This window comes from Sporothrix schenckii (genome assembly GCF_000961545.1).
Source record: "Sporothrix schenckii 1099-18 chromosome Unknown Cont41, whole genome shotgun sequence".
In the NCBI taxonomy this organism is placed as follows: Eukaryota; Fungi; Ascomycota; class Sordariomycetes; order Ophiostomatales; family Ophiostomataceae; genus Sporothrix; species Sporothrix schenckii.
Genome location: NW_015971142.1, coordinates 2,092,980 through 2,107,755, shown reverse-complemented (window position 1 = coordinate 2,107,755; position 14,776 = coordinate 2,092,980). Strand labels below are relative to the sequence as shown.

Sequence of the window (14,776 nt, the reverse complement as noted above, 5' to 3'; positions counted from 1 at the left end):
AAGTGAGCGTTGTGGCTCTGCCGTGCGACATCGTTCCAGAGAGTTCCGGTCATGAGAGCGGGAATGGCACTGCGACATTTTTTGTATTCCAGATAATTTTAAGCCATCGTTAAGCGTAGACTAGAACCCGCCGGAGTCGGTCCTGTCGCGTTGTCCAGAAGGCCTTTGGGAGCTTAGCGGCCGTCGAGCAGAAGCCTACCAATCATACGTCGCTATTTGCGACGTCTTGCCAGGGGTTGCTGTAGCTGCAAGTATCAATACCACTATTCCGTAGAACCCCTGGAAGAAGTGCGGCCAGCGCCGTCCAGCGGACCACTGCTGGCGAACAAGCCATTTGGCAACGGCAATAGCGGCCCCTGTCAGTGGTGGTGGGTCGGGCAAGCTCTTTTGCTGCCCCAACCACTAGGACTTCTGCGGCGATCGAGGAGGCTACTTCAGGGAAGGAGTAAAAACGAGCGAATAAAGCATTAAAAAATGGACCAGAAATAAACAGCAAAAAAGCTCGTTTCGAGCCAATTCCCCCCGAAGTTGGCTTCAGCCATCGTCAATTCCCTCGCTACTTTTCGCGCTCTCAAACACCCCAACGCTTTCTCCGGTGTTACTCGCTCCCATTTGTTTTTTTCTTTCTCATAGCCATCACCGCATCCTCTGTGACTGCATTGACTCGTCAGATCACTCTTGTTGTTTACTGTTGCTCTCGTTTTGGTCACTCGAGCTCCCACTGGTCGCGCTCGCTCCGTTCTTCTCCGTCTTAGTTTTCTTTTCTGATTTGTCCTAATTTACTTTATTTCTTGTTGTCTCCACCCCTTTCTTCTTCCCCCAATTCACCTCCGATCGAGGTCTTAAAAAGTCAAAAAGCTCGCATCAGACTTCTCCCGACCCTCCTTCAAACCCCTTTTCGCCTTCCAGATTCATCCGATTCCCGTCCAAATCACCGCCGCCATGCTCGCTCCCGTCCTCCGGAGGCGCGTCTTCCAGCAGCGGACCGTCCTGCGGTACGCCGTGCCGTCGGCACTCGCCCGCTTCTATGCCTCCTACCCGCCACACACTGTCGTCAAGATGCCCGCCTTGTCGCCTACGATGACGGCTGGCAACATTGGCGCGTGGCAGAAGAAGCCCGGTGATGCCATCGCCCCTGGCGATGTGCTCGTCGAGATTGAGACCGACAAGGCCCAGATGGACTTTGAGTACCAGGAGGAGGGTGTCCTCGCCAAGATCCTGAAGCAGACGGGCGACAAGGACATTGCCGTAGGCAACGTAAGTTTCACTTGCCTTTTTTTTTTTTTTTTGCGAGGATGCTTATGCCAGCTCTTCCGTTGCGTTTTGCTAACCTTTGATCTTTTCCTTTTTAGCCCATTGCTGTTCTCGTCGAGGAAGGCGGTGATGTTAGTGCCTTTGAGGCCTTCACCCTGGCGGATGCTGGCGGTGATGCCGCGCCCGCTGCTTCCGAGTCCAAGGATGCCGCTCCTGCCGAGTCCGCCCCGACCCCTGCCCCGACCACATCCGAGTCTGCCGCTCCCGCCGAGCCCGAGGACAACAGTTCTCCCGGCCGCCTTCAGACCGCGCTCGAGCGCGAACCCAACATCGGTGCTGCCGCCAAGCGCCTTGCCATTGAGAAGGGTGTGAAGCTGGATGGCCTCAAGGGCTCTGGTCCGGGTGGCAAGATCACTGAGTCCGACGTCCAGAAGGCCGTGTCCTCTGGCTCGTCTGCGCCCAGTGGTGCGGTTGCTGGCGCTGCCGGCGCTGCCTACGAGGACATCCCTTTGACTGGCATGCGCAAGACCATTGCCAACCGCCTGTTGGAGTCCTGGAACACCAACCCCCACTATTTCGTCTCTGCCTCGCTGTCCGTGAGCAAGCTGCAGACGTTGCGCCAGGCCCTGAACAGCACGGCCGATGGCCGCTACAAGCTGAGCGTCAACGACTTCCTGATCAAGGCCATTGGCGTCGCCTCCCGCAAGGTGCCCCAGGCCAACTCGTCGTGGCGCGAGGGTGCCATCCGCCAGTTCAACACCGTTGACGTTTCCGTTGCCGTGGCCACGCCCAGCGGCCTGATCACGCCGATTGTCAAGTCCGTCGAGACCAAGGGCCTCGAGTCCATCTCCAACGCCGTCAAGGAGCTCGCCAAGCGTGCTCGTGACGGCAAGCTCAAGCCTGAGGAGTACCAGGGCGGCAGCATCTCCATCTCCAACATGGGCATGAACCCCGCCGTCGAGCGCTTCACCGCCGTAGTCAACCCGCCGCAGGCTGCTATCCTGGCCATTGGCACCACCAAGAAGGTTGCCATACCCTCCGAGAACGAGGACGGCTCCGTCGGTGTCGAGTGGGACGACCAGATTGTCGTCACGGCCAGCTTTGACCACAAGGTCGTTGACGGTGCTGTCGGCGCTGAGTGGATCCGCGAGCTGAAGCAGGCCGTCGAGAACCCGCTGGAGCTGCTGCTGTAAGGTGGCTACAGTTTATGCTGGCATGCGGATGGGATATCCATCGTGACCGGACGACGAGGACGTCTGGGGGACCCGACGCATCCAAAGCGTCCAGAGAGTCAGAGAGTCGTCTCGAAGTTGTCTAATGGAGGCCAGTTATTTCCCATGGCTGGCCTATTGCTACCAACACAACCTGCTCCAATCGTATATACAAATATATAGACGCAGGAGGTTGCCAGGGACGGGGCCTCGACTTTGTTCTCTGTCCAGAGAACGGCAGGCCCCTGTGTACAACGATTTTTAGTTTTTGTTGCGTGTTTACTAGCTGCATGTTTATTTCCCAATTTTTAAAAAACTTCTTTGGAATCTAAAAATGGATTAGAGCGCGACAGTTCTGTTTGCCTTGACTGGTCTCATTCGAACGAATGGATAGCGAACAATTAGGGGTCGTTTTGGTTCTGTGATTTTCAACAGCTGACGACGAATGGTGAGGCAGACTTATTCGCTGCTCATGTGGCAATGAGCTATCAAGGCAACAGCAGCTGCCATAAAAAAAAGTACCGAGGCGGAAATGGGCCGCACGGATAGAGCGTAGGAGCAACGGATTTGATCCTTTGGATGCTCCTGCAGGCAAAAGTTTTGTTTCGTAATACAGGTCTTTCATATGGCTGCTCCTCCCAATCTGCCTTAGGGTGCTGAATGCGCCGTCTGACAGTCCTCATTTCTGCCCTGGCGATTGACGCTTGCTTCGGACTTTCGGCGATTTGTCCAACAAGACCAGGGCAAAAATAGAAAAGGAGCGACGGAACCTCGTATGTTTCCGTGATTCATGGCCCGTGCACGCTCTCTGGCTCCAGCAAAACTGCCCTAGCAGCACAATATCCGACGAAACCGTTTGGCTAAAGTCCGCGCTCTCTGCGAAACCCACAACTGCACTTGTCGCAAGAAGCACCTGCCTCCCGTCTGCCGACGCTCCTTCCCTCCTCTTTTGTGACTTTATGTTTCCAGTTCTTGCCTATTTTGTTTTGAATCCCAGAAGCTCCTTCCCTGATCTCGAATTGACATAGCGTGGCAGTTGTTATCCCACCAGACCCCTTTCTGTGGCAAGGCAGCCACGCTCCTCCCTTACCTCCGACCGCGCCTCACGAGCTTCCTCTTTTCGACCTCGTTTTCTTCGACCTGCAAACACGGCTCGACAAACCTCTGAGAGACTATAACCGTCTCCCAACGCCTATTCTTTAAATCCGACTTGCTGCAGCCGCCGTCCACCATGGAGCCCAACAACGTACCAATGAAGCGGAAGCGTCGGCGCCGCACACTTGCGTGCGAAGAGGTATGATTCCACGGTTGCGGACATGGACGTGAAGATGATGATGGAGGGGATGATATGATGCAAAGGCGCTATTGCAAAACGCAGGCCGCCTGTCGGCTTCTTGTCGCAAATTGATGTTGCGTCAGCGCAGCTCGGAAATGCGGGTTAACGAAACAACGTCGCTAACGCCTAACGCCTTTACAGTGCCGCAGGCGCAAAGTCCGGTGCGACCGAGAGCAACCATGTGCCAACTGCGTGCAGGCCTACAAGCCGGAACACTGCTTCTACCAGCCGGACCCTATGGTTACGAAGTCGCCGCCGATGCGGGCGGGCCATGTGCGCAAACTGAGCGAAGGTCCCGGTAGTAGCGACCGGATTGAGCGTGACAGCCGAGGGGGCTTTCCAGGAGGCCCGGCTGACCGCACAGGATCGCTGGAGCCCGACTGGCCGGGGTCAATCACAAGGACAGCTACGTCATCGGCCTCCGTGACTGGAGCCTCGACTCCGGCCCGGTATGTAGTCCTTCCGGCTCCCGGGAGCGGCATCGGGGCTCCTAGTAGCAGTGGTAATCCACATTACCGGCAAGACGACCAGATGAGCCGCACTGACAGTAGTCGCGACGGTGCCTTTCCTTCGCCCGGATCGATAGCAAGAGGGCCATTGCCGGGCGTCTCGTCTGTTACAGGCGAGTCAGAGGTGTCGTCACTCAAAGAACAAGTCCGCCGTCTGGAGAACAGACTGGCCCTCGTGATCAACGACCACGACGAGCCCCGTCTCCCTCCGCCGCACCATGGCAAACATTCGCCGCCCCGTGGACCACATTACCCTCCACCTCACCCCCACCATCTTCCTCCTCACCATCGGCCGCCGCATCACCACCCACCTCCCTTCCACCACGGGCCTCCCCACTGGCCCCCATTTCCCCACCATTACCCGCCGCCGCCGCCACCGCCGCCTCCGCATATGATGCACCCTCACCCCCATGACCTTCCCCATCATGACCGGAACGACCGGCATGACCATCACGATCATCATGGTCGCCACGATCACCACGGTCACCATGACCACCATGAACACCATGAACACCACGACCGACATGGCAGGCATGATCGCCATGGTCGGCATGGTCGCCACGATATGGACCAACCCCACCAACTGCTACCGCCGCCAACACCGCCATCCATGCAGCCTCCGTCCTCAAGCATGCCTCTGTCGTCTCTGCTCGAACCGCAGTTTGAAGGTTTCGGGAACGACCCACCGAACCGCAGATCTTCCTCCCCGCCCGCGGAGGAGAGCAATACACCTACAAAGAACCGATATATGGGCCCGGGCCATTGGATGAAGGGCGCATTACTTACGTTCATGGTGTGTTTAATTTCGCCTCTTCCAAGGTTAACATGGCGTCTTGTGACTACTGACACGGTCTTTAGAAACCGCTTTTGAACGAGATGGACAGCAAGAACAGCGAACTGTATCAGCACATGAAAAAGTGCAAGTCGCTTGGTCGCGTGATAAAGTCTAGCCGCGTCCCCGCAATGCTTGCCATTGAGTACGGCAAAAAAGTACCGGCCCGTGAGGTCGCAGACGAGCTGATCAACAGCTACTTCCGCACGTTTGAAACTGTACATCGTGTCTTGCATATCCCTACCTTCACGCAAGACTACCGCCGTTACTGGGACAACCCCAACGCAGCTAGCAACAACTTTGTTGTCCAAATGCAGCTGTGCATGGCCATAGGAGCTGTTTTCTATGATGAGACATTCTCCCTTCGCCACCTAGCTACCCAGTGGATTTATGAGGCCCAGTTCTGGCTGATGACGCCACCGTCCCAGAAGGCGCGGATGAATATCCCCGGCCTGCAAACCATGTGCTTGCTGCACTTTTCCCGTGAGGTATCTGGTATCGGTGCCGACCTCGTCTGGACCTCAGCCGGTGAACTGATGCGCTCTGCCATGTACATGGGCCTGCACCGTGACCCTACCAAGCTCCCCAAGGTCCCGCGTTATTTGGCGGAGATTCGCCGTCGGCTGTGGGCGACCATCTTGGAAATTACTCTGCAATCTAGTTTGGATTCTGGTGGCCCGCCATTGTTGTCACTATCTGACTTTGATACGTTACCGCCGGCCAACTTTTTTGATGACCAACTCGTGGAAAAGGCCACAACGGCGACGAGTGGCGCTGCTGCTCCGCTACCGAAGCCGATGACTACGTTTACCAACACTTCTATGCAGATTGCGCTGCTAAAGTCGTTCCCTACCCGCCTGGCCATTGCACGCTACGTGAGCGATTTCCGCAGTAGGACCTCCTACGACGAGACCCTGCGCCTGAACTCGGAGCTACGGACTGCTTGCCAGGCCCTCGCTGGTACAATCCAGTCATATCGGCCCTCGGGCAGTGCGGGCAAGCTGCTTCCTACTAATTTCCAACTGCGTTTTGTTGAACATCTGACGCACCGCTTTTTCCTGTCTCTCAACCAGGCGTATCTTGCTGCGTCGCAAAACGATCCTAAGTTCTACTTTTCGCGGAAAATGGGCGTCGACACGTCTCTTAAGCTGTACCAGGCCTGGTCAGGAAAAGCGTCTTCATCTTTGTCAGCATCGTCGACGGGTACTCCCGCAGCCGGATCGACTTCTACGCCCTCTTATGGGCCGGCAGCATCCTCTCTTTCATCGGCCTCGGTTGTAGCGGGACCAGAGGCGCCGCCGTCTTTGACCTCAACCGCCGGGCATGGCAACCGTGATGCAATCTCTGCAGCCGAACCCCCCGAAGACGAGCAGGACGACTTTTTCCGGCTTTCTGTCTCCGGATCAAGTGGGTTCCGGTTTGTGCCTGTACAGTGTATTGCAACCCTGAGTATGGACCTTCTGTGGCAGCTGGAGGAAGAGCACTCTGTGCGTTTGCGCCTGGGAATCAAATCAACCAACGGCGCAAACAGCAGCAACAGCAGTGGCAATAACACCGGCAGCACGGCCGATGGAGAACCCGGTGCAACTAGCAGCAATGCTGGCGACGCACAAAACGTTGGAGCTGTTAGTCCGCCTTCCGATGCGGGGTCCAAGTTGGCCATGCCCGGCGTTGTCACCCAAGCCGTGCTCCTCGAGGCCCTGGAGCAGACTGTTCGCTATGCTGAGAAGCGAATGCTAGCGGGCGAGACAAATGTCAAGGGCTACCTTTTCCCCTGTGCTGTCGTATCCCAAGCGCGTGCCCTCGCTCGCGGTGCGGATGCGGAGGACATGGAGCAAACAGTTCTTAATGAGTGCCTTGCTCGACTCAAGCACTGCGTGGAGTTGCTTCGCGAAGTGGCGTCTACGCACCCTGGAAAGTCGATGGACGACGACGCAATCACGTTCACGAGCCTAGGCTCAGACCTCACCTTGAACACGTCAGATAATGACGGTGCTGCGCTCCAAGATTTTAATGCAGCCTTACCGGTAGGCGATGACCTCATGCTGGGTACCGGCAATGAATGGGGCTGGGAAGATTTGGTAAGTTGCATATACGTCGCGTGGCCCTCTTTTGGGTTGTGGCTTTGGTAGAATGAGTACTAACGAGATACCAACAGATGCAAAACCAAGGGTTCAATTTCAGCTTCAACATGAACGGACTAGACACATTTTTTTCCGGCATTTAAGCAAAACGAAAGGACTATGTGGAAAAGGGCATGCAGGGCCATGACACGTCTGAACGAGATGCAGATGGATATGATTGGGTAGCCATCCTCAAAGTTGTTAGTGGCGTGGGCGTGTTTGTTTATGACCCTAAAATAAGATTCATGATATTGATCTCATAAGCACACGTTCACAGTTTGAATTTCACCACGTCCACGATTTTATTCTTACTAACTTTTTGCGAACTTTAAAAACCTGGTGAAGTATAAAGGAATAGTTTATGCACCTTTTGTGTCCCCCATCCAACGCTTCTACTTTGACACCTGTAACTCTTTCACCAACTTCCTGACCTTTCCGAAGCACACTCAACTACCACACCCAACAACGATGTTTCCTTCTTTCAATATGAAGGCTATCGCAGCCGGTGCTATCCTCGCTACCGGTGCCATGGCTGCTCCTACCGACGAGACAAGTGTGTCTCTCATCGACAATTCCGTCCCTACCCCTACGACTGTCGGCTACGAGATCAACGCGACTTCCGCAACGGATAGCACCGACTCCTGGACCAAGGTCGAGTCTGTGGACGCCGAGATCGACGTCGCCAGTGTTGTCGTCGACGTCACCCTCCCCTTGACCGATGCCGAGAACGACAATGACGCCGACGCTGACGCCGACGCCAACGTCGCCCTGGCTATCGACTGGAGCTACTGGACCGATTCTCCCGACACAGCACCTGACGTCAAGGCAGCAGCAGCCGCGGCTCCGGGAGCCGCGGCTGCTCCGGCCACCCCTGCCTCGGCTGCCCCTGCCAACCCCACGGAGAAGCCCGTCAACATGTACCCGAACAGCTATGGTGAAGGCCTCCTCAAGGGCATCAAGTCCATCTTCGACTTTTTGACCGGCCGCTCCATGCACAGGGCCCACAAGAAGGCCGAGGCCGATTACGAGGCCAAGGTTAAGGCTTGGGAAGCCGCCAAGGCCAAGGCCGAAGAAGAGATTGCCAACAATGCCCAGAACGTCAGCGAGGAGTGGACCATGGACGACCCCGATTACGACGGTGATTCGGGTGAGGTGGTCGAGGTGGTTGAGGTGAACGACCGCCGCGCCCGCTTCTTCCAGGCCTAGTGTGGTTTTGCCACTCGCCCTCGCCTTGTAAGGCGGTGACCCTTGAAAAGGATGCTTTTGATCCCAAAGCAGCAGCGACACCTTGTCACGTATTTGCTGACTGATTTTGTGGTTTGGTGCCAACAGTGTGCCTTTTATACGACGCGCACTGCCTTATCTGTGTTTGTTTGACTTTCTGATTTCTTTTTTTCCTCCCAAAAATAAAATCTCCAAAAATATAGGAGCAACTTGCTTCTAGATAGTCGTTTCTAGATATAGATAGGTATGTAGGTTAACAAAGTTGGTTGTTCTCAAAAATTGTCGTCCCTCTGCAAAGTAAAACTGGCTATAAAGCGTAAGTGGTACATGTAGGCACGATTAAGAGGCTACCCTGACCACAGAGTAAGTGAACCCAATATAAACATCCCCACCACCTCGAATTCAACGACTTGTAAGAACTCTATTTTTGCCATCGACACAACCAGCAAGCCATCGCTTAAGCAGAGCACGCAAATGCCGTCACGGTGGCTGGCACTGCATCTGTCGTCGTGTTTCCGCTGCCTTGCAAAACGGGGCCAAGACCACCAATGTTGACCGTCTCCAGATACCGACACCCATGACAGTCGACACTATACGTCGAAGTCACCGTGGTCAAGTGGACCGTTCGAGTGGATGGGTTGAAGGGATAGGTGAAGAGGTTCAGATACATTGTCGAAGTGCAGTTGCTGTCGTGTGACGTGGAAGAGACGGACGACGGGGTTGGCGCAGCAAGAGACGATGGACGGGGTGACGGCTGGGACGACGTCTGGGACGGCGCCGCGCGGGCTTCTTGGCCGGGATTGTGCCTGTTCTTGGCGACATCGTTCCGGGGCGACGAGTGACGGTCAGCCACAGGGCCTGCCAAAACACTAACCGCGGCCCAGCCAAGAATGTTTATAAAGAGCATGCTTTGAAGTATGAGTCGTAGTGTGAGGTGAAGTGTGAGATGTACAAAGGTTCAATAACAGACACGAAAGTATGGAGGACCAGGATGTAAAACAAAGATTGAGACGAAGAATGAGTAGGCTGATATTTAAAAGGAAATAAAAGTAAACCAGTAAACCAAGCAGCAGCATGTGCTTTATAAGAATAAAGAATGAGAACGGTCTGAATGCTTGCGGAAAAAAGTCAACGTTCGAACACAATGTGGAATAAACATAAAGAGCGGAAAAGACGGCACTGTGAAGAAAGAGGTTCGGCCACAGGACAAACCAAATCGTTGTGGGAGTCGGCGAATGTGGGAGAGAGGAGTAAATACCGGACGTCAATTTCTTGCAATGGGAGGCTAACTAAATAGGCAGTCTGAATGAGGCCGTGTTATCCACCTTTCGATCGAGGACGAAAAGGCAGCATTCCAATTGCAGGATCGTGGTGGTGGACGTGGAATGGAGCGACATCAACGGGCTGATGGAAGAAATGGATTTGACCGTTGCTGTCGATCACTCCGCTACGACAACAGCGAATAATCTGAACTCTCTAAACCCAAAGGCTGTCCTTTTTCCTTTTTGTAGCCTAACAAGACTTCGTGACAGGCATGCACCTGTTGCAGCTCTCTTCTTCTTCTTCTTCTTCTTCTTCTTCTATTTTTTTTGGTGCCGCTTCCCAACCTTGCAGAGATAGCTCATAGGATGCACAATTCCATATACGAGAAACTGAGCATTATACGAATGTACTAAAACGTCTATTCCGTAGTCCAGGAAAGATGCCGTTTTGATAGACAACAAGTCGTATCCTCACATGTACGGCAGATATCGGAGAAAACAGAGACTGCGTGAATGAGTAAAAATACCAGATTTGAAGTACAGTACAAAACAAAAATGAACCGTAGAAGAAGAAGAAAGGAACCAAGGTGTTCATACGTGCCCCTGCCGCTCTCCGCTCCTGTCGCCCCCAGCGTCTGCCTTACAACGCAGCCCCTGCTGTCGGTTCCGCTGCTCCTGCCGCCACCGGCACTGCCGCCGCCGGTACTGCCGCCGCATTCCCCGTTCCGTGTCCTGTTGCTGTTCCCGTCAATGCCGCCGATGGAGCGCACTTTGTCCTGTACAGAGTTGTTGCCGTGTCGACAGACGTGGTCCCGCGGATGATCATGGCCGGGCAGTTGTACGTGTCACGGGCGATTTGCAAATGGTCGCAGCCGTGGCAGTCGACGGTCCGGACCTTGGTCACGGTGGAAGCATATTCCGTCATGGTGCCGTCCCAGGTGCAGGGCGCAGGCAGGTGAACGGCAGATGCGTCAGTAAGGGTGTACGTGCAGACGACAGCCGCGGCGGCAATCTCGGCATCTACTCTGCGTTGCGGGGCTCTGTTCGCGTTGTTGTCAATACAACCAGAAATGTCAATACCACAGTTGCGGAAAGGGAACAAAAGAAAACCGGCAAACACCCACCAAATGACGTGTCGGAGCCGTCATTGTTACCGTTGTCGCCGACGAGGGGGCCACCGGGCACAATCAGACCCGGCGACAGGGTCGGCGGGAGCGGATCGCCCAGGCCAAAGCTCGGGGGCGGGTCGTCCGCTACGGCACGGCCGACGTTGAAGTTGGAATCGCCGTCATCACCAGTGAACGGGTCGTCGGGGTCCAGTTCGCCGCCAGGGAACACGGGGTCGGGCAAGATGGGTCCTCCGGGGATCACCGGATCCGGCTGGAGGGTGCTCGTGGGTCGACCAGGGAACCACCAAGTGGGAGTCGGGATAAAGCCGTCCTCGGCACGAGGCTGCACAGGCGACGCGGACACCAGTGGCGCCATGAGGATGGCTAGAGCCAAGATCTTGCGAGCAGCCATGGTTGGTCTGTTCACGGTATGGTTAAGGATGTGTAGAAAATGAGAAGTTAAAAATGAAAACTTAATAAGATGGAGGATGAGAGAAGTGAATGTAAGATGACGTGAGAAAACTGCTGGGGGAAATCTGGAAGCGGGTGGGACGATTAAGCTTTTGAATGCTAAATTTAATGAAGGCAAAGGAAATTGAAAAGCATGGTCCTCATGGGTCACTTATCTACTTTGCGAGGTAGATGCATTCTTTCCTGGAAAGGAGAAAGGGGTCAGGAGATGTGATATTCTGGGCCTTGCCATGGCCCAATATTAACATTCGGTTGGCGATCTATATGGAAGGCCGGCTATACGTCTTGTTTATTTTATATGAAGGGGGGGTTTGAGAACACCACCTCATTCGACGAGGTGGCATACAGTGCATGGCGATTTGATTTGTTTCTTCTGGTGCTTCTTCTGCTCTTCTGAATTTCCTCTCCTTTTGGCTCGTGGAGTTGTGGCGTCACTTCGGTCTTGCTTTCTCCTCGGTGTGTTAGTCTGCGGCGCAGTTGTTCCATGGCGGAAGAGAACAAGTTTAAGCCGTCCGTGGCGTTACGGACAAGATCGTCTTCCATTTGTTGCCCAACTAGGGTGACACTGAACAAGCTCCTTGCGAAGGAGCTTGTGGGCGATGCACTGAAAATAAAATGCAAGAAATGACGGCACGATATTGACCACCCACAAGCGTCGTCTTTCCACAAACAGATCCCTCCACAGAAGGTTCAACAGCGGCTTGTGTATCCTATATGCCGGCGAGTTTGTAGGCTTGTCATTTAGAGGGTCTTGGTATCGTCCCAAAAATTCTACATTGTCTCATGGTTGCCTCAAATCATGCCATACGCTCGCTCGTTTCCTGTTTTCTGCGGTTGCCGGTTTTCTGTTCATACTTTTGCCATGTTCCCCCAAGCGTCAATCACGAAGAAAAGGATTGACACACTGCGGGATGGGAGGCGAGAAACCGAAGGCGACGGGTAAATTGGGATAAATGTGAATGGTGGTGGCCGTCGTGGCGGTTATGGCTTTGTGGTTGTGATGATGGTAAGATGAACTGGAGGAACCGGGTGGAAAAAATACAACAAACGATACAGTATGCGAGTCCCTCGAATTCCGGAGAACGTTCTCCCGTCGTTGCGATGCGGCAGCCTCCCCTTCGTGTTGTTCGAGACCATCGCCGCCTCTGCTCAACACTTGCCTGGTAACGGAAAGGGAGCCATGTAAGTTATTCATAGAACGTCATTTAGAGCGGGGCGGTGTCTATTAATATAAATTTGGGCGATAGACAGTGCAAAGGCAAGAGAAGACAAAAATCCGAGGCAGCGCTCACACTTCGATGGATGCCCCTGTACTTAATTCGTGGAACTCCTTACTCAATTTACCAGCCAGCGGAATTCAACCGCACCCTGTCTTTCCAATTAACACGTTCCCTGCTTTACGGTTCGCCTCTGTCTTTTGTACCGTTGATGTGCTTTACGGAGCGCAGACCGCCGACACATATTCTTACCTTGGTTGCTGCGCACGTTGGGCTTGAGAAAGCAGAACATCGCGGCACTTTGTTGGTGTTCAGTCTTCTTTTGGCTATTTCATATTTTATTGTTACGAATGCAACCGCAAACGAAGTCAGGCCATCTCTTGAAATAAAATAAAGTTAAGGTTGTGACGGACCTCCGAACCCCTTTTGTTGTATAACGGAGCGTCGTCATGTGAACCTTAACTTGCTTGTTCTTCCCTATAATACCGAAATCCTGGAAACAAGATACTGCATCGGCTCACACGGGATGGATGTAAATGTGCCAAGCATGCAGCCGCACGCTTTGCTAGGCACTGTGAAGTAAAGATGAACACGAAAAAAGATGATGAAACAAAGTAAACAATGATGACAGCTCAATTCGGTGTTAACAAATCGCGTGAGTAAACCACATCAAAATTTTCATCTGAATGGCTCTTAGTGAGACTTACAAACTTGGAATCAAAAATCGGCTTAAAATAATTTTCAAAGATAAAACAAGAACCACACAAGAGCCAAAAAAGGTATTGGAGACGGGCTTTGCACAATTCTATTCGACATCAAACGCCAAGGTGAATATGCACAGTATTCTTAATTCATAATTAACGTTGCTTAATATATGTACAAGAGCAAGACCGACAAAATACATAAAAAGTAAAATAAAAGGTGCTACCACCAGGGTCTTGCTTTGTTTTCATGGTTCCCCTTCTCTCTGCTTCATCTACAGCTTCGCCTTGATGGCGTCACTGCCCTCGCTGCCGCCGGCAAAGTTGGAGCCGCCCAGGGCCCCGACAATCCGGTCGATGCTCTGCAGCAGCCACTCGCTGCCCGCGTCCGTCGCCAGCCAGTCGACGCCGCGGACGCTCTCCTTGTCGTCGGCCGACGCGCCCTGCTCGCCATGGGGCAGCCACGTGCCGTCCGCGACGGCCTTGCGCAGCCCAAAAATGTGGGACACGACCTGGGGGCCGACGCCGGTCTGGGCGCGCAGGCAGGCAATGGCGACGAGGCTGGTGAGGGCGCGGCCCACGGTCGCGAGGCCGCTGGCGCCGTGGTTGGGCGGATCGGTGAAGAGGGGCCCGTAGTGCGAGTTGAGGATGTGGACGGGGAGGTCCGGGTGCGACTCGGCGAGCTTGTCGAGCAGCTTGACGTCGACGCCCGCGTAGACGGAGCGCCAGAGGCCGAGGCCGCGGGCCGTGGTCTCGGGCAGATCCTCGGCCCTGGGCACGCGCGTTGGCGTCGTGGCAAGCTGCGAGACAACATCGGCGGGCAGGCCGCTGTTGCGGAAGCTGCCGAGGACGTTGATGGTGCGGGGGATGCCATTGAAGCCGATGCACTTGAGGCCGACCTCGCGGATCAGCTCGGCCGCGGCCACAGGCGGCAGAGCCGGCGTGGGCTGCTCCGAGGCCACACGCCAGAGCACAGCCAGAGCGTCGGGTGCGTTGAGCGTAATGGTCGCGGCCGCCGAGAAGGTGACCCACGGCTGGCTGCCAATGTTGTTCTTTGCCGCATCACGTGCAATTGCCCGGTACACGTCCGCGATGCGCGGCGGTGCTGCGGTCGGCCCTGGGCGCGAGAAGGGCGCGTTGATGAGCGTCTTGAGCGACGCAGACAGCTTGGACATTGTGGCGGCGGCTCCTCGGCGATGCTTGGCCAGCGGATGCCCGGTGCTTGATGCTACCGGGAAATCGAGTGCACGTTTGCGTGCTCAAGGTTTCTGTCGACTGGTCTTAATCACGTGATAGGCACTGTGTAGCTTCGTACGGAAAGAAAGCGAGAACTATGGCTGGGAAGGGACCTGAAGACCCAAAGATATGGCTTCTGAGGTTCGTGAGAAAATCAGAATCGATGGCGACCTTGCCGGCGCACGCAAGGACACAAGCCGGACGTTTGCCGTTGCAGCATCGGATTCAATTGCCGACATGGGGCTGTTGGCTCCATAGTTCCACACCAAAAGTGTTAGCGATACATTAGTG

General features: G+C 54.5%; 6 protein-coding genes across 6 annotated transcripts; 3 read left to right on the top strand and 3 right to left on the bottom strand.

Moving 5' to 3' along the window:
- Positions 1–942: 942 nt before the first annotated feature.
- Positions 943–2,447, top strand: SPSK_07465 (pyruvate dehydrogenase E2 component (dihydrolipoamide acetyltransferase); the record flags this gene model as incomplete). The annotated part of the gene is made up of 2 exons (XM_016734127.1): positions 943–1,257; positions 1,353–2,447. The coding sequence occupies 2 exons, from the start codon at positions 943–945 to the stop codon at positions 2,445–2,447; spliced, it is 1,410 nt and encodes a 469-aa protein (XP_016590997.1).
- Positions 2,448–3,696: 1,249 nt separating this feature from the next.
- SPSK_06911 (c6 zinc finger domain containing protein) lies at positions 3,697–7,369 on the top strand (the record flags this gene model as incomplete). Its single annotated transcript, XM_016733582.1, has 4 exons — positions 3,697–3,759; positions 3,943–5,103; positions 5,169–7,223; positions 7,301–7,369. The coding sequence occupies 4 exons, from the start codon at positions 3,697–3,699 to the stop codon at positions 7,367–7,369; spliced, it is 3,348 nt and encodes a 1,115-aa protein (XP_016590996.1).
- A 364-nt stretch (positions 7,370–7,733) lies between these two features.
- Positions 7,734–8,471, top strand: SPSK_07932 (uncharacterized protein; the record flags this gene model as incomplete). Its single annotated transcript, XM_016734585.1, has 1 exon — positions 7,734–8,471. The coding sequence occupies one exon, from the start codon at positions 7,734–7,736 to the stop codon at positions 8,469–8,471; it is 738 nt and encodes a 245-aa protein (XP_016590995.1).
- A 475-nt stretch (positions 8,472–8,946) lies between these two features.
- SPSK_10810 (uncharacterized protein) lies at positions 8,947–9,396 on the bottom strand (the record flags this gene model as incomplete). Its single annotated transcript, XM_016737078.1, has 1 exon — positions 8,947–9,396. The coding sequence occupies one exon, from the start codon at positions 9,394–9,396 to the stop codon at positions 8,947–8,949; it is 450 nt and encodes a 149-aa protein (XP_016590994.1).
- Positions 9,397–10,391: 995 nt separating this feature from the next.
- Positions 10,392–11,272, bottom strand: SPSK_07845 (uncharacterized protein; the record flags this gene model as incomplete). The annotated part of the gene is made up of 2 exons (XM_016734499.1): positions 10,392–10,791; positions 10,872–11,272. 2 exons carry the CDS (start codon positions 11,270–11,272, stop codon positions 10,392–10,394), a joined length of 801 nt encoding a protein of 266 aa, XP_016590993.1.
- Positions 11,273–13,524: 2,252 nt separating this feature from the next.
- SPSK_07832 (conserved mitochondrial protein) lies at positions 13,525–14,424 on the bottom strand (the record flags this gene model as incomplete). The annotated part of the gene is made up of 1 exon (XM_016734487.1): positions 13,525–14,424. One exon carries the CDS (start codon positions 14,422–14,424, stop codon positions 13,525–13,527), a length of 900 nt encoding a protein of 299 aa, XP_016590992.1.
- Between the last annotated feature and the right edge of the window lie 352 nt (positions 14,425–14,776).